The following is a 26910-nucleotide window of genomic DNA, read 5'->3' on the forward strand; positions in this document are numbered from 1 at the left end:
CTTGTCATAGCAACGTATCTGACATGGTTTGTTAAATATACATGTAAGTATGTATATTGCTAGATTCACATATTCAGGTGTGCATGAATGTAGGACGTTCTTGTCAATTGAGTTTTCCATGGGGTATGGACCTCTGTCCTTAAATTGTTTTACTCTATCGAGTATGTACTTCATCATTGTAACTCCTTAGTCTTTGTTTGTTATATACATGTGGAAGTTGATATATAATATTATATCATCAGATATAGATGTTCATGAACAATGTTACTCCAGGCCGTTGAAATTTGGCCATTTAGCATAATATAATGTCATCGTCCATTGAGAACAACTACTTGTTAAGTAGGTACTTGTAAGAACAGCGGGGTTATATCTAGTAATTTTTGCTTACAGTTCTAGTTATCATATAAGATCAAGGAAGCTCTTCTGGCCTATTGTAACACACTTTGCGTCTATTTATTTCTAGGTGTAACCCTTGAGGCTATTGATTGCCTAGTTAAGTATGAGATACAAAAATCAGAAAACAACATACACAAGGAGTTAACAGAATTCAGAAAACAGTATAGTAATAATGCAATTGGGGAACTAAGAGCCCACCTCGATGAAGTAAAGAAGGAGGTTAACAGGAATGCACAGGGTTGTGATACTGGATTTAATGATTTAACAGCAACTGTCAACTCGATGGAAACAACCATTTCACAAATCGAAACAGAAAGCAAGGGCAGCAAAAGAAAGATACAGGAATTGGAAAAAAAAGTGACAGATATAGATCGTAAATTTAACGATATTACTGCTGGGATACCAAAAATAATTGAAGACATTATCACCAGCGGTACATTAGCTTTCATGCCAACCAACTCATTCGATATTGATGAGTCAGTGGACGAACCGATGACTATCATGTCCACCCCTGTTTCGATGTCAACAAACCTGATCACTGAACATGCTGAAGATACATCACAAAAGAGAGCAGTTGATGAGGGAGTGAAAAAAACAAAAAAAAAGTTATTGTTAAGATGGTCCTGGAAAAAGAGCAATCCAGCGGGCCTAGAGTTTCTAGAAAGTAGAATCGATCTACCTGACTTTTCAAGGGCCCAAGATTTTAAACTTAAGGTTTATAAGGAAGGGATTCAGAGAGGTCTATGGATTGAGGCAACCCATACCTTTGTGAGAGTTTGCACTAAAATAGACAATCTTCACAAGCAAACCCTAAAGTGAATTACAGATCGTCTACTTATAAATTCCTTTCTTTTATTATTTGGTTGATAACAATAACGTTCTATTTGAATTGTAATATTTGTATTGTTCTGCCTTGCTTACGAGTTTATTGTCAATTTTGAAAAATTGTTATTGTGCAGTTAGAGAGTGGTGACTTTTCAAATATTATGATTAAATATTAAGGAATTCTCACTGTTTCTGTGTTTTAATGTTGTTTAATCTACAATAAAACTGTTGATCAGGAGATAACAATAAAACATTATTCATTTTAAAGTGTGCATGATTCAATTTTTTCCATATTATTGTTTGTTTGAAAATCGTGTTGAACTTCAGCAATCTTACATTTTATTATGTCAAAAATATTGTCCGAAATGTATTTCTCCATTTACTTTATATCAAAAATAACTAAAATATTGTTTTAACTGCATACTATTTCTTGAAGTGAATTGTTATATTTGTATTGTTCTGCCTTGCTTTCGAGTTTATTTTCATTTTTGAAATATTGTTATTGTGCAGTTAAAGAGTGGTGACCTTTCCAATATTATGAGTAAATATTAAAGAATTATCACCGTGACTGTGTTTAAATGTTGTTTAATCTACAATCAAATTGATAATCAGAAATAATGCAATTTAGTTGGAAAAACAATCTATGACACAACTTAATTATAGAAATTGCTAACAATTATTTAAGTTCAAAAGACATCATCGATGAGGGAATGGTTGTTGACATGATTAATGACAGTTATTAATTAGTGCTTCCTTTGGTTGAGATAGTCGAGCTTTTCTCTTTTTGAGTTTGCATCGGAGTTCGGTACTGTCAATACATGTACTAGGATTAGATTTATATTACGACTGACGTAATAAGACTCATCAGAAACACTCAAATCAACATCATTGAAAGGTCAAATATAAAGTAGAAAGTTTAAGACACTGAGGACCTAACATTCTAAAAAATGTTTAATACGTTTAAGGTATACCGCTATTCGAAATTCATAAATCGAATGCGAAAAATTAAACAAATCCGAGTTACAAACTAAAACTAAGGGACCCACATCAAATATAAGAGGAGAACTACAACACAACAGAAACACAACACTAAAAAGTAACACACACAGAAACGAACCACAATATAACAATGACCATTTTCCTGACTTGGTACAGGTTATTTAAAGAAAAAAAAGGTGGATTGAACCTGGTTTTGTGGCTAGCCGAACTTTCCGCTTTTATGGCAATGTTAAATAAAACATTAAAATGTCAACATTACATGACAGGTCAAACCAAAAAAACAAACCAAAACAAACAAACAAACAAACAGAAAAACAAAGAAACTCATAGCAATTTGTCCAAACTAATTGTAACCACATTCTTCAATATGAAATTTACTCCCCTTGAATAAGTTACAACTTAAAGAAATGTTCATTTAGGACATTATTTAGCCTATTGTTCATTATTTAAAATAAAATGTGATGCTTATGGTCTAATCCTTTCTTATTACTTTAGATTATGAATTAAGCTAAAATTGACATTAGGGTGCAAATTTCAAAATTTAGAATACAAATAGGCCTCGGAGGCATAGAGCAAATTCATCTGCTAACTAAATGTATAAATTATTCGAGAAGAACACTAGCTTGATGAAAATTTTTCAAACAGTGCTTTGCGCTTAATGTCCTGATTAAATAAAACAAACGAGTGACATGTGTTCAGTTATTTTCCTTTAAGATTGTGATGTGATTCAGACAAATAACGAACACATATTTTCAGTCCTGACATTATTTCAACTTTGATATATTGTGGTACAATATTTGTTATATTTCAAACACTAACAATTGTTTAATTTCCTTTAAAAAAAAACAAAAAAACAAATTAATGACATTTGGAAATTTTATAAAATTACCTGTCATATCGTTTTCAAATATAGTTTGACCGTCAACATGTATAAGTAACAGCTCTGTAAAACTTTTAGTCAGTTAATATTTTTATGTAGAAAATCCCCCAAAAAACTTTAATCAGTTAAAATAAAAATGTCACAAGAAAATATGTGTTTGCCATTTGCAGTAATCAATGTCAGTCTTTAACAGTTAGTACCAGTTGTAGAAAAAGAAGCAAACGTTGAACACCAAATGTATGTCTAGACGATGTGTTATCATTAAAAAGCCAAACTAGGCACTTTAAATGCATTAAGTATTGTTACTGACTGTTGCTAACTACTTTGTGTGTACCTTTCATCTAACAATAATGTTATATGTCATGTTCTTTTCTTTAGTGAATGGAAGATGGAATCTAATTTGAATGGACTTTTAATTCAAACTGGACTTGAAAACGCCGATTCTGTATATGAACTGTGTTTAGGATCAAACTTTTCCCCTAGCGAAATATTAAAACGAGACTCAAATCTTACTCTACGTGATTGTCAAATTACAGCGTGTGCGCAACGACTTTGGTTGAATCAAAAATATGATTTAGATGGTATTGTCGCAACTTTTTCCTCTTTGAAAGACATCCTTGTTCCGTTTTCTTATTTGAATATACTACCGCGTGGAAGAAACAGTATGATGCCAGTATTCAATATATTACGAAAACACTTAAAACTGGAAGTATACAATAAAAAAGCTTTACAATACTTAAGATGGACCCAAGGAATACAAATTGTAGGCGACCACGGTTTTCAGTTTTTGATTACTTTGTTACCAAAACCCGGACCAATGAGATTATTTAAGAATTACAGCCGCCAACAAATCGAAAACTTGCAATTTGAATTTTACGAATCTTTTAGGACATCATTAGCAAATAAATGCAAAGCTTTGCCAGAACAAGATATTACAAGAAATACATTCAAGAAAAACAAGATAATTGATATAAGAACCTGGCATGTCCTACCAGATGACAGGGAATTTGTCTTAAATCTCTTATGCCAAACGGAAAACTCTCTACCTCGTGACGAAAATTTTGAATTCATCATCATAGCCCACCGTTTTGGGGACAGAAATAGCAATGCTATGAAAATTACGGAATATGATACTGCAAACGCATCAACAACGATACATGCGGCCGTAACATTGTCATCCCCAATTTTGAACCAAAACCTGTTTTGGTCACGAAGCGGTATACAGGACATAATTGGTGATCGTGGATCTTTATATTCGTCACTAAGTTTTCGCTCCTGTTGTAATTTCCAGACAAATTTAGACGGCAGAAGTATTGACATTTCTAGAGATTTAAGACAGTTGTGCACATGCCCTGAGACATTGCGGTTTTTGCAAATGTATGCCGATTTGCCACATATGAGTTCATCTTCTATCCATCCCGTCTTCGGATGTATCGCTTCGTGTGGTGTATTACATGGTAATATTCAAAAAGCTCTTGAAAACAGAGCATCTGATTATTTAACGTCAATACAGGAAAATATACTAAAATTAGGAATATCAAACGCAAGGCTTGAAATAGTGTGTGAAACCAAAAAAGAGAATGTGCTATGTGCTGAAAGCTATATATCAAAAAGTGCACTATCAGTCCTGTTAACAAAGTATCCAATCATTGTTCCAATTATTAATGACTTATACAAGGAAGACTTTAGCTTCACAAAATCTATTCGCATGGTAGGAACATATTTATTAGAATCTCTAAGGGATCTTTATGCCAAAAATTGTAAAATGGGTGGATTTTTAAACGTTTGGAAATGTTACCAGTACGAGCTTGCATGTGAAATATTATTTAAAGGTCGACCTAACAGTGCAGCAGATAATAATTTTGGAATAAACTTAGGACCAGGAGGTTGTTTTCCAAGTCGTTGTTCGACTTGGGAACAAGGCTTTTTATGCCTTGATGATGCTACAGCCTGCGCATTTGATGAATGTTCCTTGCCACCTCTCACATTTTGGGCTTTAAATGAATGCCAAAAGCAAAGCATTAAAAAAATTGTAAATTTTTCCGGTGTGATGGATGGCGGTATAATAGCTGTTGGTATTCGGTCAGTGATTCTTTTGATACACGATTTACAGACAGATCCTAGCCGTATAGCCAAATGTGATCGCTCACTTTTATCGGATCTAAGAACACAGGACCTTCCATGTTGGGCTGTTCTAGCCGGACAAATAACTGTACATAATTTGTGTGGAAGACTTTGTAGAAAGAAAATCTATAAACCACCATTTGTTTTTTGGCGAGCTATTGAATTCATCGAAATGCTGCAAATGAAACCTGTTGATGTTTTAGAGATTGGATTTAATCATTTTAAACTCAATTACTTTCCGGATGTTCGGTTTACTGATAGAGCAAACAATAGCAAAATGCACTGGCCTAACAACGGAGTTGTACGAATAACAGGGTATAGCAATGAAAACTCTGTGTTAGCTAAAGCAAGTCAGTTCTCAACAGATGTTATTTGGTTTCTTGAAAACGAAGGTTTAGTGCATATGTCAAAGTTTAGAGAATATTTGTCAGTACAGGAAAATTTTACGTTTCCATGGATGTGCAGCATACTTGAAAAACTCTCCGATTATTCTGCAACAAACGATGTGTTATTACAGGTAATATCATATCTTTCGTGTATAGGACTTTTACAAAATCGTTGGTATGTTCATTATTGTAAGTTCTCAAAGCTTCACAATAGAATATTAACTATCATTCCAAAAATCGAGTCGGTCCTTCAAAGTCGTGAAATTCTTTCCAGATTTAGGCTTAATTCAATTCATAGATTGCATATTTTTAGATTGCATTCATCTTTAGAATTATCTATACCAGAACCAGTAACTAAGATTAGCACAGTTTCATCAGAAGACGATTTAACAGACGATGATAATAGAATATCCACAGAAAACAAGGATGACTCAGATGACTCTAGTACAGAAGAACCTCCCAAAATCGAACATGAGAACATAACGAAAGACGGAAGACGACATTTACCAGCCGGACTAACTATGAAATGGAGTAGTAACGAAATTGAGATCCTAGACTTTATTATATCTTTGAAAATACAATCTGAGAAAGATGCATATATGCGTTATAAGGCCGCATGTACATCCAGACGTATTGCAGACCGTTCTTTTTCCGCATTTAAATCAAAATACCATCGTTTGATGAAATCATAAGAACCATTTATTGTTCGAATATCTGACTTAAATGAATGCTACATTGATGAGAATCAGTGTTATGATGCTCAATGAAGTCAAACAAAAGAGACACGTGACACATTTGGTAGTAAATAAAAGATCTGGCATATAAAGTTTAACATATATTTGTGATATTTCAAGAAGCATAAAGCAATAGTTTATAGTAAAATATTTGGTTGTCTTTTATTACAGATCGGTTTGATTTGACATAACATTAATAACTCATGTCTTCATAAAATTAATTTTCTTATTAAGATATTATGACAATATGGATTCATCGATAGGGCGAAGGTAAACGTCACAGTCAAAGAATGTCATTGTTGGGGATAGGCTAATATACTTTTGGATATCAGCATGTGCAGGTGTTGAGGTTAAGTTTTCGTTTAACCTTAAGTTTGATTTAAAAATTGTCTTGGACGACGGTATGACTGATTGCAATCAAGATAGGTTGTAGTTACATATTAGTGTTTAGGCTAGGGTCAATTATAATTCTATTATTCAGTTTAACCTTATGTTTTATTTGAGGATATGTTGGCTTGTATTTAAAGTTACGGTTCAGTTTAGTGTTAAGATTAAATTTAAGGTTAAGGTTCATTTTTGATTTAACCTGAAGCTTCATTTAAGCAAGTGTTGGCTGTTATATAAGATTACGGTTAAGGTTAGCGTTAGGGTTAAGGTTAACGTAAAGGTTAATTCTTCGTTTTACCTTAAGTTTTATTCAAGCATATGATGGCTATTATTTAAGGTTAAGGTAAAGGTTAAGGTTAAGGTTATTTTTTCGTGTAACCTTAAGGTATATTTAAGCATATGTTGGCTATTATTCAAGGTTAAAGATAAGGTTAAGGTTAAGGTTAAGGTTAAGGTTAAATTAAGGTCAATTTTTCGTATAACCTTAAGCATTATTTAAAGATAAGTTGGATATATCATAACAGTGGTAGCCGTGAGGAATACTCAAGGTTGTCTAAGGTGACGGTATGACTGTTGTTATCGAGATAGGTACATGTAGGAATTAGGAGTTAGGGTTATGGTTGAGGTCAATTTTAATTCTAATTTTTAGTTTAACCTTATGTTTTATTGAAGGATATGTTGGCTATTATTTAAAGTTACGGTTAAGGTTAAGGTTAAGGTTAAGGTTGAGGTTACTTTTTCGTTTAACCTTAAGCTTTATTCAAGCATATGTTGGCTATTATTTAAGGTTAAAGTTAACTTTTCGTGTAACCTTAAGGTTTATTCAAGCATATGTTGGCTATTATTTAAGGTTACGGTTAAGTTTAGGGTTAAGGTTAAGGTTAAGGTTAAGGTTAAGGTTACTTTTTCGTTTAACCTTCAGCTTTATTCAAGCATATGTTGACTATTATTTAAGGTTAAAGTTAACTTTTCGTGTAAACTTAAGGTTTATTTAAGCATCTGTTGGCTATTGTTTAAGGTTACGGTTAAGTTTAGGGTTAAGGTTAAAGTCAAGGTTAAGGTTAAGGTTAAGGTTAAGGTTACTTTTTCGTTTAACCTTAAGCTTTATTCAAGCATATGTTGGCTATTATTTAAGGTTAAAGTTAACTTTTCGTGTAAACTTAAGGTTTCTTTAAGCATTTGTTGGCTATTATTTAAGGTTACGGTTAAGTTTAGGGTTAAGGTTAAGGTTAAGGTTAAGGTTAAGGTTAAGGTTACTTTTTCGTTTAACCTTAAGCTTTATTCAAGCATATGTTGACTATTATTTAAGGTTAAAGTTAACTTTTCGTGTAAACTTAAGGTTTATTTAAGCATATGTTGGCTATTATTTAAGGTTACGGTTAAGTTTAGGGTTAAGGTTAAGGTTAAGGTTAAGGTTAAGGTTAAGGTTAAGGTTAAGGTTACTTTTTCGTTTAACCTTAAGCTTTATTCAAGCATATGTTGACTATTATTTAAGGTTAAAGTTAACTTTTCGTGTAAACTTAAGGTTTATTTAAGCATATGTTGGCTGTTATTTAAGGTTACGGTTAAGTTTAGGGTTAAGGTTAAGGTTAAGGTTAAGGTTAAGGTTAAGGTTAATTTTTCGTTTAACCTTAAGCATTATTTAAAGATACGTTGGATATATCATAACAGTGGTAGCCGTGGGGAATACTCAAGGCTGTCTAAGGTGACGGTATGACTGATCGTTATCGAGATAGGTACATGTAGGAGTTATGTTGTTAGGGTTATGGTTGAGGTCAATTTTAATTCTAATTTTTAGTTTAACCTTAGGTTTCATTGAAGGATATGTTGGCTATTATTTAAAGTTACGGTTAAGGTTAAGGTTAAGGTTAAGGTTAAGGTTACTTTTTCGTTTAACCTTAAGCTTTGTTCAAGCATATGTCGGCTATTATTTAAGGTTAAAGTTAACTTTTCGTGTAACCTTAAGGTTTATTTAAGCATATGTTGGCTATTATTTAAGGTTACGGTTAAGTTTAGGGTTAAGGTTAAGGTTAAGGTTAAGGTTAAGGTTAAGGTTAAGGTTACTTTTTCGTTTAACCTTAAGCTTTATTCAAGCATATGTCGGCTATTATTTAAGGTTAAAGTTAACTTTTCGTGTAACCTTAAGGTTTATTTAAGCATATGTTGGCTATTATTTAAGGTCACGGTTAAGTTTAGGGTTAAGGTTAAGGTTAAGGTTAAGGTTAAGGTTACTTTTTCGTTTAACCTTAAGCTTTATTCAAGCATATGTTGACTATTATTTAAGGTTAAAGTTAACTTTTCGTGTAAACTTAAGGTTTATTTAAGCATATGTTGGCTGTTATTTAAGGTTACGGTTAAGTTTAGGGTTAAGGTTAAGGTTAAGGTTAAGGTTAAGGTTAAGGTTAAGGTTAAGGTTACTTTTTCGTTTAACCTTAAGCTTTGTTCAAGCATATGTTGACTATTATTTAAGGTTAAAGTTAACTTTTCGTGTAAACTTAAGGTTTATTTAAGCATATGTTGGCTGTTATTTAAGGTTACGGTTAAGTTTAGGGTTAAGGTTAAGGTTAAGGTTAAGGTTAAGGTTAAGGTTAAGGTTAAGGTTAAGGTTAATTTTTCGTTTAACCTTAAGCATTATTTAAAGATACGTTGGATATATCATAACAGTGGTAGCCGTGGGGAATACTCAAGGCTGTCTAAGGTGACGGTATGACTGATCGTTATCGAGATAGGTACATGTAGGAGTTATGTTGTTAGGGTTATGGTTGAGGTCAATTTTAATTCTAATTTTTAGTTTAACCTTAGGTTTCATTGAAGGATATGTTGGCTATTATTTAAAGTTACGGTTAAGGTTAAGGTTAAGGTTAAGGTTAAGGTTACTTTTTCGTTTAACCTTAAGCTTTGTTCAAGCATATGTCGGCTATTATTTAAGGTTAAAGTTAACTTTTCGTGTAACCTTAAGGTTTATTTAAGCATATGTTGGCTATTATTTAAGGTTACGGTTAAGTTTAGGGTTAAGGTTAAGGTTAAGGTTAAGGTTAAGGTTAAGGTTAAGGTTACTTTTTCGTTTAACCTTAAGCTTTATTCAAGCATATGTTGGCTATTATTTAAGGTTACGGTTAAGTTTAGGGTTAAGGTTAAGGTTAAGGTTAAGGTTAAGGTTAAGGTTAAGGTTACTTTTTCGTTTAACCTTAAGCTTTATTCAAGCATATGTTGACTATTATTTAAGGTTAAAGTTAACTTTTCGTGTAAACTTAAGGTTTATTTAAGCATATGTTGGCTGTTATTTAAGGTTACGGTTAAGTTTAGGGTTAAGGTTAAGGTTAAGGTTAAGGTTAAGGTTAAGGTTAAGGTTAATTTTTCGTTTAACCTTAAGCATTATTTAAAGATACGTTGGATATATCATAACAGTGGTAGCCGTGGGGAATACTCAAGGCTGTCTAAGGTGACGGTATGACTGATCGTTATCGAGATAGGTACATGTAGGAGTTATGTTGTTAGGGTTATGGTTGAGGTTAAGGTTAAGGTTAAGGTTAAGGTTAAGGTTACTTTTTCGTTTAACCTTAAGCTTTATTCAAGCATATGTCGGCTATTATTTAAGGTTAAAGTTAACTTTTCGTGTAACCTTAAGGTTTATTTAAGCATATGTTGGCTATTATTTAAGGTTACGGTTAAGTTTAAGGTTAAGGTTAAGGTTAAGGTTAAGGTTAAGGTTACTTTTTCGTTTAACCTTAAGCTTTATTCAAGCATATGTTGACTATTATTTAAGGTTAAAGTTAACTTTTCGTTTAACCTTAAGCTTTATTCAAGCATATGTTGGCTATTATTTAAGGTTACGGTTAAGTTTAGGGTTAAGGTTAAGGTTAAGGTTAAGGTTAAGGTTAAGGTTAAGGTTAAGGTTACTTTTTCGTTTAACCTTAAGCTTTATTCAAGCATATGTTGACTATTATTTAAAGTTAAAGTTAACTTTTCGTGTAAACTTAAGGTTTATTTAAGCATATGTTGGCTGTTATTTAAGGTTACGGTTAAGTTTAGGGTTAAGGTTAAGGTTAAGGTTAAGGTTAAGGTTAAGGTTAATTTTTCGTTTAACCTTAAGCATTATTTAAAGATACGTTGTATATATCATAACAGTAGTAGCCGTGGGGAATACTCAAGGCTGTCTAAGGTGACGGTATGACTGATCGTTATCGAGATAGGTACATGTAGGAGTTATGTTGTTAGGGTTATGGTTGAGGTCAATTTTAATTCTAATTTTTAGTTTAACCTTAGGTTTCATTGAAGGATATGTTGGCTATTATTTAAAGTTACGGTTAAGGTTAAGGTTAAGGTTAAGGTTAAGGTTACTTTTTCGTTTAACCTTAAGCTTTGTTCAAGCATATGTCGGCTATTATTTAAGGTTAAAGTTAACTTTTCGTGTAACCTTAAGGTTTATTTAAGCATATGTTGGCTATTATTTAAGGTTACGGTTAAGTTTAGGGTTAAGGTTAAGGTTAAGGTTAAGGTTAAGGTTAAGGTTACTTTTTCGTTTAACCTTAAGCTTTATTCAAGCATATGTTGACTATTATTTAAGGTTAAAGTTAACTTTTCGTGTAAACTTAAGGTTTATTTAAGCATATGTTGGCTGTTATTTAAGGTTACGGTTAAGTTTAGGGTTAAGGTTAAGGTTAAGGTTAAGGTTAAGGTTACTTTTAGGTTTAACCTTAAGCTTTGTTCAAGCATATGTCGGCTATTATTTAAGGTTAAAGTTAACTTTTCGTGTAACCTTAAGGTTTATTTAAGCATATGTTGGCTATTATTTAAGGTTACGGTTAAGTTTAGGGTTAAGGTTAAGGTTAAGGTTAAGGTTAAGGTTAAGGTTACTTTTTCGTTTAACCTTAAGCTTTGTTCAAGCATATGTCGGCTATTATTAAGGTTAAAGTTAACTTTTCGTGTAACCTTAAGGTTTATTTAAGCATATGTTGGCTATTATTTAAGGTTACGGTTAAGTTTAGGGTTAAGGTTAAGGTTAAGGTTAAGGTTAAGGTTAAGGTTAAGGTTACTTTTTCGTTTAACCTTAAGCTTTATTCAAGCATATGTCGGGTATTATTTAAGGTTAAAGTTAACTTTTCGTGTAACCTTAAGGTTTATTTAAGCATATGTTGGCTATTATTTAAGGTTACGGTTAAGTTTAGGGTTAAGGTTAAGGTTAAGGTTAAGGTTAAGGTTAAGGTTAAGGTTACTTTTTCGTTTAACCTTAAGCTTTATTCAAGCATATGTTGACTATTATTTAAGGTTAAAGTTAACTTTTCGTGTAAACTTAAGGTTTATTTAAGCATATGTTGGCTGTTATTTAAGGTTACGGTTAAGGGTTAGGGTTAGGGTTAGGGTTAGGGTTAGGGTTAGGGTTAGGGTTAGGGTTAGGGTTAGGGTTAGGGTTAGGGTTAGGGTTAGGGTTAGGGTTAGGGTTAGGGTTAGGGTTAGGGTTAGGGTTAGGGTTAGGGTTAGGGTTAGGGTTAGGGTTAGGGTTAGGGTTAGGGTTAGGGTTAGGGTTAGGGTTAGGGTTAGGGTTAGGGTTAGGGTTAGGGTTAGGGTTAGGGTTAGGGTTAGGGTTAGGGTTAGGGTTAGGGTTAGGGTTAGGGTTAGGGTTAGGGTTAGGGTTAGGGTTAGGGTTAGGGTTAGGGTTAGGGTTAGGGTTAGGGTTAGGGTTAGGGTTAGGGTTAGGGTTAGGGGTTAGGGTTAGGGTTAGGGTTAGGGTTAGGGTTAGGGTTAGGGTTAGGGTTAGGGTTAGGTATCATATAGAGGGGGGCACCTGGGGTGTAGGCTGACTATTAAGGGTTGTGATATGGCTGGCGTATGAATATATGAGGGTTAGGGTTAACCCTAACCCAAATTAGGGTTAGGGTTAGGGTTTGGGTTAGCCGGATCTTTTTTTCTAACCCTAACCCTTTCAAGTGCGCATGCGCCGATATGTTTTGGATTCAAGGGTCCCCCTATAGTAATACATACTTAGTTGTATATATAGTAGTCTTTTTGTAACAATTTCCTGAAGAAGGTATGCCAAAATTTGCATATTGAAATTCAGGGGAGATAATCTGATAAGGCTTATAGGCAAACTTTGAAAAAATCGTATCTCTGTTGTTGACCGTCCGATTTTTAAACTGTTTAGCGTTTTGGAAAGGGAATTTAATTGCGCACATTTTGGTGTCTTGATATTGAAAATGTATCGGGGCATTCAAAAGTTATAGGTCGCCGAAGAAAACGTGTCAGAAACTGTGGTACAACGATCCCTAAATGTTAAGAAATGATAGCCTTTCATGAAGGAGTTTAAGTATCAAGCTGCTATATTTGTTGTATTCATCAATATCTTGGGCCAATATTTACCCTTTTCCTTGAATATTCTCTACCGGCATAATAATTTTATTCTTTATGTACCTCGCGATGAAAATTTTGTCAAAAATTAAGCGCTTCGTAAGTCTACGGTTATACTAAAACTTTTGTCGACAAGAATAAAAAGAGCCAATATTTCTTCTTTTGAATGATATTCTGGTACTGGCCTTATAATTGAGCACTTTTAAATACATCCTGATGGGTTGTTTGACATTAAATGGGAATGAAAACAAGTTTAAATAACAAAATTTGTTGTCGGTATCAACAAAAGGTGCCAATATCTTCCCTTCTTCCTGATTTTTCTGGTCCGGCATCATTATTTGAATCTCAGAATGAATGGTTTGACACAAATTGAGAGATTTATAAGTGTACGGTTACTAATATTTATGTCGCGAAACAATTAAAAGCGACACTATTTCATCTTTGTTCTATTATTCTTGTACTGGCCAGGTAATAGAGGCCATTTGATACATTCAAATGGATTGTCAGACATAAAAGTGAAAGAATAAATGTTTTGAAGTGCTATATTTGTTGCATTCAGCAATATAGGGTGCCAATATTGACCATTTTCTTGGTTATTACTTACCGGGATTAACATTTTATCCTTTCGGTACCTGAGGATTGATAGTTTTACACAGGTTTGGAGTCTACGGTTAATAAAACATTTGTCGACAACTATAAGAATGCATTATTTGACAACAATTGAGAGATTTATATGTGTACGGTTACTGATATTTATGTCAATACAAACTAAAAGTGACAATATTTGATATGTTGTATGATATTTATGAGTTTAGGAGGATTTGTATTTGTTGTCTGCATCTATAAATGGTGCCAATATCTATCCTTTTTGATGATACTTGTGTGCCAGCATGAACATTTTATTCTTTTGATGGATAATTTGACACTGTATAAGTCTACGGTTACTTATATTTGTGTCGATAACAATAAAAGGCGACAATATTTCTTTCTTTTTGATGATACTTTTGTGCCGGTATAAACATTTCATCATTAGGATGGATAATTTGACACTGTATAAGTCTACGGTTACTTTTTTTGTGTCGATAACAATAAAAGGCGACAATATTTCTTTCTTTTTATTGATATTCTTGTACCGGCTTGGTAATTGAGTACTTTTTGTACCTCAAAATTGATTGTTAGACATTAGAGTGAAGGATTTTAAGTTTCAAATGCTATATATGTGTTGTACTCATCAATATAGGGTGTCAACATTGACCTTTTTCAAAGTCTGAGTGCGCATGCGCGACATGCCTTGGATACAAGGGTTCCCCCCATTAGCATATGTGTACTGAGTGCTTTATATAGTAGGCTTTGTGTAATAATTTCCTCAAACAAGTTGACACAAAATTTGAATTCAGGGAAGATAATCCAATTAGGAATATAGGCAAAGTTTGAAAAATCGTAGCTCCGTTGTTTGCGGTCCGATGTATAAACTGTTTAGTGTTTTGGAAGAGACATTTAACTGCGGAAATTGTGCTGACTTGATAGTGAAAATAAAATGTGTAAAGCCGTTAAAGAAGACTTGGGTATTTGTTTACATATCAGACGTAGTAAGGAATACGGGAGGCTATATGGCAAACTTTGAAAAAATCATAGCTCCGTTTTTAACCGTTTGATTTACAAAATGTTTAACGTTTTGGAAAGGACATTCAATTGGGCAAATTGTGCAGTCTAGGTTTGGAAGATCAGTTCAGGCATTCAAAAGTTATAGGTCGATAAAGAACACATGGGTATTTGTTTACATATTAGACGTAGTATGGAACACGGAAGTGTACATGGCAAACTTTGAAAAATCATAGCTCCGTTGTTTACCGTTCGATTTCCAAAATGTTTAACGTTTTATAATGGGCATTCAATTGCGCACATTTTGGTGTCTTGATATTGAAAATGTATCGGGGCATTCAAAAGTTATAGGTCGCCGAAGAAAACGTGTCAGAAACTGTGGTACAAAGATCCAGTGTGCTCCACCTAAATGTTAAGAAATGATAGCCTTTCATGAAGGAGTTTAAGTGTCAAGCTGCTATATTTGTTGTATTCATCAATATCTTGGGCCAATATTTACCCTTTTCCTTGAATATTGTCTACCGGCATAATAATTTTATTCTTTATGTACCTCGCGATGAAAATTTTTTCAAAAATTAAGCGCTTCATAAGTCTACGGTTATACTAAAACTTTTGTCGACAAGAATAAAAAGAGCCAATATTTCTTCTTTTGAATGATATTCTGGTACTGGCCTTATAATTGAGCACTTTTAAATACATCCTGATGGGTTGTTTGACATTAAATGGGAATGAAAACAAGTTTAAATAACAAAATTTGTTGTCGGTATCAACAAAAGGTGCCAATATCTTCCCTTCTTCCTGATTTTTCAGGTCCGGCATCATTATTTGAATCTAAGAATGAATGGTTTGACACAAATTGAGAGATTTATAAGTGTACGGTTACTAATATTTATGTCGCGAAACAATTAAAAGCGACACTATTTCATCTTTGTTATAATATTCTTGTACCGGCCTGGTAATAGAGGACATTTGATACATTCAAATGGATTGTCAGACATAAAAGTGAAAGAATAAATGTTTTGAAGTGCTATATTTGTTGCATTCAGCAATATAGGGTGCCAATATTAACCATTTTCTTGGTTATTACTTACCGGCATTAACATTTTATCCTTTCGGTACCTGAGGATTGATAGTTTTACACAGGTTTGGAGTCTACGGTTACTAAAACATTTGTCGACAACTATAAGAAGGCATAATTTGACAACAATTGAGAGATTTATAAGTGTACGGTTACTGATATTTATGTCGATACCAACTAAAAGTGACAATACTTCATATGTTGTATAATATTTATGAGTTTAGATGTATTCTCAGACACAAAAGTGAAGAAATGAATGTTTCAGGTTGCTGTATTTGTTGTCTGCATCTATAAATGGTGCCAATATCTATCCTTTTGATGATACTTGTGTGCCAGCATGAACATTTTATTCTTTTGATGGATAATTTGACACTGTATAAGTCTACGGTTACTTTTATTTGTGTCGATAACAATAAAAGACGACAATATTTCTTTCTTTTTGATGATACTTCTGTGCCGGTATAAACATTTCATTCTTAGGATGGATAATTTGACACTGTATAAGTCTACGGTTACTTTTATTTGTGTCGATAACAATAAAAGGCGACAATATTTCTTTCTTTTTATTGATATTCTTGTACCGGCTTTGTAATTGAGTACTTTTTGTACCTCAAAATTGATTGTTAGACATTAGACTGAAGGATTTTAAGTTTCAAATTGCTATATGTGTTGTACTCATCAATATAGGGTGTCAACATTGACCTTTTTCAAGGTTATTCCATACCGGCATCCTATTTTATTCTTTTTGGTTTATAGTTTTCAGTGTATGGAGACTAAAAACTTTGTCGACAGATATAAAAAGTGCCAATATTTCTTCTTCTATATGATATTTAAGTACTTTTATGCCTCATGCTGGACTGTTTGAGTTAAATTATATTTATTATTTTTTTTTTTTTTTTTTTTTTTTTTTTTAACTGGTCTGATAAATGCTGGAGTGTTAGAGTTAAATTATAGTTAAAATTTTTATTTTTTTATTTATAAAGTCTGAGTGCGCATGCGCGACATGCCTTGGATACAAGGGTTCCCCCCATTAGCATATGTGTACTGAGTGCTTTATATAGTAGGCTTTGTGTAATAATTTCCTCAAACAAGGTGTGACACAAAATTTGAATTCAGGGAAGATAATCCAATTAGGAATATAGGCAAAGTTTGAAAAATCGTAGCTCCGTTGGTTGCGGTCCAATGTATAAACTGTTTAGTGTTTTGGAAGGGACATTTAACTGCGGAAATTGTGCTGACTTGATAGTGAAAATAAAATGTGTATAGCCGTTAAAGAAGACTTGGGTATTTGTTTACATATCAGACGTAGTAAGGAATACGGGAGGCTATATGGCAAACTTTGAAAAAGTCATAGCTCCGTTTTTAACCGTTTGATTTACAAAATGTTTAACGTTTTGGAAAGGACATTCAATTGGGCAAATTGTGCAGTCTAGGTTTGGAAGATCAGGTCAGGCATTCAAAAGTTATAGGTCGATAAAGAACACATGGGTATTTGTTTACATATTAGACGTAGTATGGAACACGGAAGTGTACATTGCAAACTTTGAAAAATCATAGCTCCGTTGTTTACCGTTCGATTTCCAAAATGTTTAACGTTTTGGAATGGGCATTCAATTGGGCAAATTGTGCAGTCTGGTTTTGGAACATCAGCTCAGGCTTTCAAAAGTTATAGGTCGATAAAAAAGCCAACTAATAACTGTAACATGCTTATTCCTGGTACAACATTAGCAGGTGATCCACCTTACTATGCAACATAGAATGGCACTGCCTATTTTTTAACCGACATTTATAAGAGGAGACAGCACAGGTGTATGTAAAGAACACTCTGAGAATACCAAAGCATATGCCTCATATGGAATTATACTCCTTGGTACAACATTTTGGAGTGCTCCATGTGTAAATAGCAATCTGTGTTGAGGAATGCGAATGTTTTTCTAGGGACTTGCAAAGGCTGTTAAAAAGGGTTAATTTGCACCTAAACATACTTTACTGAATCAGCAGTTAGTTGGTTTAGGCTTCTGTGGCAGGAATTAAATTGCTGGTACAACAATTCAATGTGCTCCGCATAGGTATATTTGTTGTATTCATGAATAAAATTGACCTTTTTCTTGATTATTCCTTACCGGCATAAACATTTTATACTTGTGGTAGCTCAGGTTTGATAGATTTACACAGTTTGTCAGTCTACAGTTACTCAATTAAACATACAATTTGACAGGAATGAATGAAAATGGCAAACTGCATCTTTGCATTTTGTAAGAATAGTATATAATTGAGATAGCTGTCTAGTTAACCTTAAAATCCCAGTTGATTTGAGAAAGTTGTAGAAATTCTTAAAGGTGACTATCTGAATGTAGTCAGAAGTGAAAATCTTAGCCTTTTTCACCTATGAAATAAACCTACAATTTGACAGGAAGGTTAATAAAATGGCAAATGACTTTGCAATTGGTAAGAACAGTGTATAATTGAGACAGCTGTCATGTTTTATAAAAATCCAAGTCGATTTGAAAAAGTGACAGAAATGTTTAAGGGTGACTATGTGAATTTAGTGCGCACTGAAAATTCTAGCTGTTTTGGCTTGTCAATTAAAACCTACTGTTTCACAGTTATCCACCCAAATGCCAAATGACTCTGTCAAATGTAAGAACAGTATATAATTGAGATAGGTGTTAAGGTTTATGAAAATCAAAGTTGATTTGAAAAAGTTATAGACATTTTTAAGGGTGACTATCTGAATTTAGTGCGAAGTGAAAATTCTAGCTCTTTTCACTTCTCAATTAAAACATACCATTTACCAGTAATCAACCCAAATGCCAAATGACTCTGTCCTATGTAAGAACAGGGTATATTGGAAATAGCTGTCAAGGTTTTTGAAAATCCAAGTCGATTTGAAAAAGTTACAGAAATGTCTAAGGTTGACTATCTGAATTTATTGCGCACTGAAAATTTAAGCTGTTTTGACTTGTCAATTAAAACCTACCGTTTTCACAGTTATCCACCAAAATGCCAAATGACTCTGTCATATGTAAGAACAGTATAGAATTGAGATAGCTGTCCAGTTTTATGAAAATCCAAATAGATTTGAAAAAGTTAGTCAAGATTATCCTTATTTTTGACATAAATCTATCATCCGCACAATTGATTTGGCTGACCAGGGTCAAATAAGAGCAACGATTGACACGAGAGAATAAATGTAGAAGCTCTCATGGGGTCGCCATTATTGACTTGTATAGCAAAAATATTTGACAGCATCAACTTAAACTGACCATATTTGCACATTATTATGTAAATCTATATAGCCGCATAATAATTCAGTAATAATTTTATGTCAAGAATGAATGTTTTATACAAATGACAGCAGTATTGGAACATAATGTGAATACAAAATTTTGTCCGTATAAATCTAGATTGCCAGCATGTCCTCTTTTTAATCAAAATATTGTCTAGCAACAAAATTGCAGTAGTTTTGATACCTCAGGCTGACTCCTATAACAAAATTATTTGACTGCATCAACCAAAACTGACCATATTTGCACTTTATTTTGTAAATCTATATAGCCGCATAGTAAATCAGCAACTATTTTTATGTCAGGATTTAATGTATAATACAAATGACAGCAATATTGGAACACAACAACTACAAATTTTTGTCCGCATAAATTAAGAGTGCCAGCATGTCCTCCTTTTGTTCAATATATTGATACGTAACAAAATTTCAGTAGTTTTGATACCCCAGGCTGACTCATATAGCAAAATTATTTGACCGTATCAACCAAAACTACCCATATTGGCACTTTATCATGTAAATCTATATAGCCGCATAATAATTCAGTAATATTTTATGTCAGGATGTATTAATTTAATCCTTAAATTTGACAGCAATACACCAAACTACATAATGACCTATGATTTAGTAAGATCAATATATTACTAAGATAGCTGTATAGTTTGATGAAAATCCTAGTTGATTTGAAAAAGTTATAAAAAAAATTTAAAGTGTACTATCTGAATATAGTCCGAACTGCAAATTCAATCTTTTTTAACAAGATTAAATCTATTCTTAAGTTTGACAGCAATACACCAAACTACATAATGACCTTTGATTCAGTAAGATCAATATGTTACCAAGATAGCTGTATAGTTTGATGAAAATCCAAGTTGATTTGAAAAAGTTATAAAAAGATTTAAAGTGTACTATCTGAATATAGTCCCAACTGCAAATTCAAGCTTTTAGGACCTAGATTAATTTAATCCTTAAATTTGACAGCAATACACCAAACTACATAATGACCTATGATTTAGTAAGATCAATATATTACTAAGATAGCTGCATAGTTTGATGAAAATCCTAGTTGATTTGAAAAAGTTATAAAAAAAATTAGGGTTAGGTATCTGAATATAGTCCGAACTGCAAATTCAATCTTTTTTTACCTAGAAATTTGTGAGCAACATACCAAACTACATAATGACCTGTGATTCAGTAAGACCAATATATTACTAATATAGCTGCATAGTTTGATGAAAATCCAAGTTGATTTGAAAAAGTTATAAAAAAAATTAAAGTGTACTATCTGAAATGCTGAATTTTGTCCAAAATTGCAAATCCTAGCTTTTTTGACCTAGATTAAATTTGACAGCAATACACCAAACTACATAATGACCTTTGATTCAGTAAGTTCAATATGTTACCAAGATAGATGTATAGTTTGATGAAAATCCAAGTTGATTTGAAAAAGTAATAAAAAGATTTAAAGTGTACTATCTGAATATAGTCCGAACTGCAAATTTAAGCTTTTTGGACCTAGATTAATTTAATCCTTAAATTTGACAGCAATACACCAAACTACATAATGACCTATGATTTAGTAAGATCAATATATTACTAAGATAGCTGTATAGTTTGATGAAAATCCTAGTTGATTTGAAAAAGTTATAAAAAAAATTAAAGTGTACTATCTGAATATAGTCCGAACTGCAAATTCAATCTTTTTTTACCTAGAAATTTGTAAGCAACACACCAAACTACATAATGACCTGTGATTCAGTAAGACCAATATATTACTAATATAGCTGCATAGTTTGATGAAAATCCAAGTTGATTTGAAAAAGTTATAAAAAAAATTAAAGTGTACTATCTGAAATGCTGAATTTTGTCCAAAATTGCAAATCCTAGCTTTTTTTACCTAGATTAAGTTTGACAGCAATACACCAAACTACATAATGACCTTTGATTCAGTAAGATCAATATGTTACCAAGGTAGCTGTATAGTTTGATGAAAATCCAAGTTGATTTGAAAAAGTTATAAAAAGATTTAAAGTGTACTATCTGAATATAGTCCGAACTGCAAATTCAAGCTTTTTGGACCTAGATTAATTTACTAGTCAATCAATATTATTGAAGTAGTTCTTAAATGTATTATGGTGCTTACCCTCATTGAAAGAATGATCTTACCGGTAGTCAGACATATCATAATCACACCAGAAATTAATTTCAGCAGTGACAGACATAACGGAAAATAAAGCATACAAACAGGTCAGTCTTATCTTTAATACTGTTGTAACAACATAATTTGAAAGTATTCGTGTCTGTATAGGCTGTCAATATATTTTTTCTGATATAATTTAGTCTGGAAAAAGATAATCGTTTTAAAATGTATTTATGTTCACACCGAAATTGCTTTCAGGAAAACCCAATTACTAAATGTAATGTTAAATATAAAATACATGACAACAAATTTCATGTTATCAGGGAATAGAAAATGCCGTTATATTTATCTATAACTGATACAATTAGTGACCATCCTTACAAAGATCTATACATTATGATACGGAAAAGAAGAACGTATTTTTTAAAGCAGTATTTTTCCCCATAATCCCCATGACAGTTAATTCAGTAATATTGTAGATTAATTAATTACAATTCATGTTCATTGGCGTATACGCTAACTATGGGCTAGTAATTTGCTACAACAGATCAATATAACTTACCTTTTTACGAAGTTTATCCCCGATGTATTATCCGTACACAATAACACAATCCCTGAAATCAGTTTCTGGTGTGAACATGACGCTGAAATCATTTTCTGGTGTGAACATGATTACTGAAAGTTAATTTTGGTGTGAACAGAATCTTACAAGTTTATGACACAAGGTTTAGTCAAAGAACGTCTCGTCTTTGTTCTCATAAAGTTTACCGGAAGGTACCAATACCTACTTGACAAATATTCCGTATCAACTTCACAAATTATAAATAGTTCTTCAGTTTATTATCGTGGCTCCCCTCATTGAAAGAAAGACCTTCCCGGTATATAACCTTTTCATATAGTTTTTTAATTTTAGCTGTAAATGTTTGCATTATGTCTTGAACTTATATATTGACCAATAGGTCCAATTTCAATTTGTTGCGTTCTTTGACCACATTCATTCTGTGTTAGATACATATGGTGTGTTAAATATGTAATCACAATTCAAATTTAAAGCTGTATCAAGCTTGAATGTAGTGTTTATGCTTGGCCCAAATCTGTGGTCGTTTAAAGGTGCGACCTGTTAAGCATTTTATTTCATTTACAGAGCATTTGAGTTTATTACATTTCAGTTGCAAAATGACATACAATGTTATAAGACATGAGCGTAAACATTTCTATATTTTACGATTAATTCTGTACATTATTAACATATAACACAAATTGTACTCCTCATTATCATTTTACATATTTGTTTTAGGAAGCCAATGCTGAAGCTTACCTTGTAGGATTGTTTACAGACAGTGACTTGTGAGCAATTAACGCCAAAAGAACGACCATTACGTCCACGGATATCCAGCTGGCCATAAACATTTGAACATTGTTACGTTCAACATTTCTTTTTAAACATATGTTTTTGTACAATCATGAATTAAGACAATCATGATGCCTGTCTGTTAGACAGTGTGACATTTTAACTTTTATTTCTCTTATTCTTTGTGTGCATTATTTATTTTATACATTATTTATATACGTTGTGACAATACATATTTTCCAACTTATTTCATTTCACATTTCATGTATATAGTTCCAAAAAGGCATCTGACATGCATGTTGTAATTCATGAATAAAGGTAGTCTGTTGTCCTCTTTCTTTTATTAGCATGCATTAATTTCCTACAATATGAGCCACTGTATCACTATGGGATGACTATAAGATGACAATTTGTTTGATCTAATTCAATGAAATGGATAATTAAAAAAAATAAAAATATAATCAGACTGAAATGCATCAATTCAGATGGGAATATTCTGACTGTCAAGTTGCTACTGGGTGTTAGATGGAGAGTTTTCATCGGCAATCATATAAAATCTTATTTTTCTACGCCCGTCTTTATCGAAATATATTATGGTATGAGACAATCAAAACCTAGGAGTAAACAAAGGAAATTTAGAACAATATTATTAAATACGAAAGAACATGAACTACACTGAAAACCGACAGTGAAATCAAGTGCTCCATAGTTTGATGAAAATCCAAGTTGATTTGAAAAAGTTATAAAAAAAATAAAAGTGAGTGTACTATCTGAAATGCTGAATTTTGTCCAAAATTGCAAATCCTAGCTTTTTTGACCTTCATTAAATTTGACAGCAATACACCAAACTACATAATGACCTTTGATTCAGTAAGATCAATATGTTACCAAGATAGCTGTATAGTTTGATGAAAATCCAAGTTGATTTGAAAAAGTTATAAAAAGATTTAAGGTGTACTATCTGAATATAGTCGGAACTGCAAATTCAAGCTTTTTGGACCTAGATTAATTTAATCCTTAAATTTGACAGCAATACACCAAACTACATAATGACCTCTGATTTAGTAAGATCAATATATTACTAAGATAGCTGTTTAGTTTGATGAAAATCCTAGTTGATTTGAAAAAGTTATAAAAAAAATTAGGGTTAGGTATCTGAATATAGTCCGAACTGCAAATTCAATCTTTTTTTACCTAGAAATTTGTAAGCAACACACCAAACTACATAATGACCTGTGATTGAGTAAGATCAATATATTACTAATATAGCTGCATAGTTTGATGAAAATCCAAGTTGATTTGAAAAAGTTATAAAAAAAATAAAAGTTAGTGTACTATCTGAAATGCTGAATTTTGTCCAAAATTGCAAATCCTAGCTTTTTTGACCTTCATTAAATTTGACAGCAATACACCAAACTACATAATGACCTTTGATTCAGTAAGATCAATATGTTACCAAGATAGCTGTATAGTTTGATGAAAATCCAAGTTGATTTGAAAAAGTTATAAAAAGATTTAAGGTGTACTATCTGAATATAGTCGGAACTGCAAATTCAAGCTTTTTGGACCTAGATTAATTTAATCCTTAAATTTGACAGCAATACACCAAACTACATAATGACCTATGATTTAGTAAGACCAATATATTACTAAGATAGCTGTATAGTTTGATGAAAATCCTAGTTGATTTGAAAAAGTTATAAAAAAAATTAGGGTTAGGTATCTGAATATTGTCCGAACTGCAAATTCAATCTTTTTTTACCTAGAAATTTGTAAGCAACACACCAAACTACATAATGACCTGTGATTGAGTAAGATCAATATATTACTAATATATCTGCATAGTTTGATGAAAATCCAAGTTGATTTGAAAAAGTTATAAAAAAAATTAAAGTGAGTGTACTATCTGAAATGCTGAATTTTGTCCAAAATTGCAAATCCTAGCTTTTTTGACCTTCATTAAATTTGACAGCAATACACCAAACTACATAATGACCTTTGATTCAGTAAGATCAATATGTTACCAAGATAGCTGTATAGTTTGATGAAAATCCAAGTTGATTTGAAAAAGTTATGAAAAGATTTAAGGTGTACTATCTGAATAAAGTCGGAACTGCAAATTCAAGCTTTTTGGACCTAGATTAATTTAATCCTTAAATTTGACAGCAATACACCAAACTACATAATGACCTATGATTTAGTAAGATCAATATATTACTAAGATAGCTGTATAGTTTGATGAAAATCCTAGTTGATTTGAAAAAGTTATAAAAAAAATTAGGGTTAGGTATCTGAATATTGGCCGAACAGCAAATTCAATCTTTTTTTACCTAGAAATTTGTAAGCAACACACCAAACTACATAATGACCTGTGATTGAGTAAGATCAATATATTACTAATATAGCTGCATAGTTTGATGAAAATCCAAGTTGATTTGAAAAAGTTATAAAAAAAATTAAAGTGAGTGTACTATCTGAAATGCTGAATTTTGTCCAAAATTGCAAATCCTAGCTTTTTTGACCTTCATTAAATTTGACAGCAATACACCAAACTACATAATGACCTTTGATTCAGTAAGATCAATATGTTACCAAGATAGCTGTATAGTTTGATGAAAATCCAAGTTGATTTGAAAAAGTTATAAAAAGATTTAAGGTGTACTATCTGAATATAGTCGGAACTGCAAATTCAAGCTTTTTGGACCTAGATTAATTTAATCCTTAAATTTGACAGCAATACACCAAACTACATAATGACCTATGATTTAGTAAGATCAATATATTACTAAGATAGCTGTATAGTTTGATGAAAATCCTAGTTGATTTGAAAAAGTTATAAAAAAAATTAGGGTTAGGTATCTGAATATAGTCCGAACTGCAAATTCAATCTTTTTTTACCTAGAAATTTGTAAGCAACACACCAAACTACATAATGACCTGTGATTGAGTAAGATCAATATATTACTAATATAGCTGCATAGTTTGATGAAAATCCAAGTTGATTTGAAAAAGTTATAAAAAAAATTAAAGTGAGTGTACTATCTGAAATGCTGAATTTTGTCCAAAATTGCAAATCCTAGCTTTTTTGACCTTCATTAAATTTGACAGCAATACACCAAACTACATAATGACCTTTGATTCAGTAAGATCAATATGTTACCAAGATAGCTGTATAGTTTGATGAAAATCCAAGTTGATTTGAAAAAGTTATAAAAAAATTTAAGGAGTACTATCTGAATATAGTCGGAACTGCAAATTCAAGCTTTTTGGACCTAGATTAATTTAATCCTTAAATTTGACAGCAATACACCAAACTACATAATGACCTATGATTTAGTAAGACCAATATATTACTAAGATAGCTGTATAGTTTGATGAAAATCCTAGTTGATTTGAAAAAGTTATAAAAAAAATTAGGGTTAGGTATCTGAATATTGTCCGAACTGCAAATTCAATCTTTTTTTACCTAGAAATTTGTAAGCAACACACCAAACTACATAATGACCTGTGATTGAGTAAGATCAATATATTACTAATATAGCTGCATAGTTTGATGAAAATCCAAGTTGATTTGAAAAAGTTATAAAAAAAATAAAAGTTAGTGTACTATCTGAAATGCTGAATTTTGTCCAAAATTGCAAATCCTAGCTTTTTTGACCTTCATTAAATTTGACAGCAATACACCAAACTACATAATGACCTTTGATTCAGTAAGATCAATATGTTACCAAGATAGCTGTATAGTTTGATGAAAATCCAAGTTGATTTGAAAAAGTTATAAAAAGATTTAAGGTGTACTATCTGAATATAGTCGGAACTGCAAATTCAAGCTTTTTGGACCTAGATTAATTTAATCCTTAAATTTGACAGCAATACACCAAACTACATAATGACCTCTGATTTAGTAAGATCAATATATTATTAAGAAAGCTGTATAGTTTGATGAAAATCTTAGTTGATTTGAAAAAGTTATAAAAAAAATTAGGGTTAGGTATCTGAATATAGTCCGAACTGCAAATTCAATCTTTTTTTACCTAGAAATTTGTAAGCAACACACCAAACTACATAATGACCTGTGATTGAGTAAGATCAATATATTACTAATATAGCTGCATAGTTTGATGAAAATCCAAGTTGATTTGAAAAAGTTATAAAAAAAATTAAAGTGAGTGTACTATCTGAAATGCTGAATTTTGTCCAAAATTGCAAATCCTAGCTTTTTTGACCTTCATTAAATTTAACAGCAATACACCAAACTACATAATGACCTTTGATTCAGTAAGATCAATATGTTACCAAGATAGCTGTATAGTTTGATGAAAATCCAAGTTGATTTGAAAAAGTTATAAAAAGATTTAAGGAGTACTATCTGAATAT

The 26910-nt window shown here is 32.0% G+C and overlaps 2 protein-coding genes across 5 annotated transcripts in view; both read left to right on the top strand.

Annotated features, from left to right (window-relative positions):
- The window catches only part of LOC127732824 (uncharacterized), a 59064-nt gene extending 52628 nt beyond the window's left edge, over positions 1 to 6436 (top strand). For all 4 annotated transcript variants that reach the window (XM_052242003.1, XM_052242002.1, XM_052242001.1 and 1 more), the window contains one exon: positions 3479 to 6436. In XM_052242003.1, coding sequence (XP_052097963.1) covers positions 3489 to 6302 — 2814 coding nt within the window. In that variant the 5' untranslated portion in view covers positions 3479 to 3488 and the 3' untranslated portion in view covers positions 6303 to 6436. The remainder of the gene's footprint in view (positions 1 to 3478) is intronic.
- LOC127732826 (uncharacterized) overlaps positions 1 to 26910 on the top strand; it is an 89068-nt gene that overhangs the window by 23028 nt on the left and 39130 nt on the right. The gene's annotated exons all lie outside the window — the stretch shown is intronic.

This window comes from Mytilus californianus, unplaced genomic scaffold, assembly GCF_021869535.1.
Source record: "Mytilus californianus isolate M0D057914Y unplaced genomic scaffold, xbMytCali1.0.p SCAF_28, whole genome shotgun sequence".
In the NCBI taxonomy this organism is placed as follows: Eukaryota; Metazoa; Mollusca; class Bivalvia; order Mytilida; family Mytilidae; genus Mytilus; species Mytilus californianus.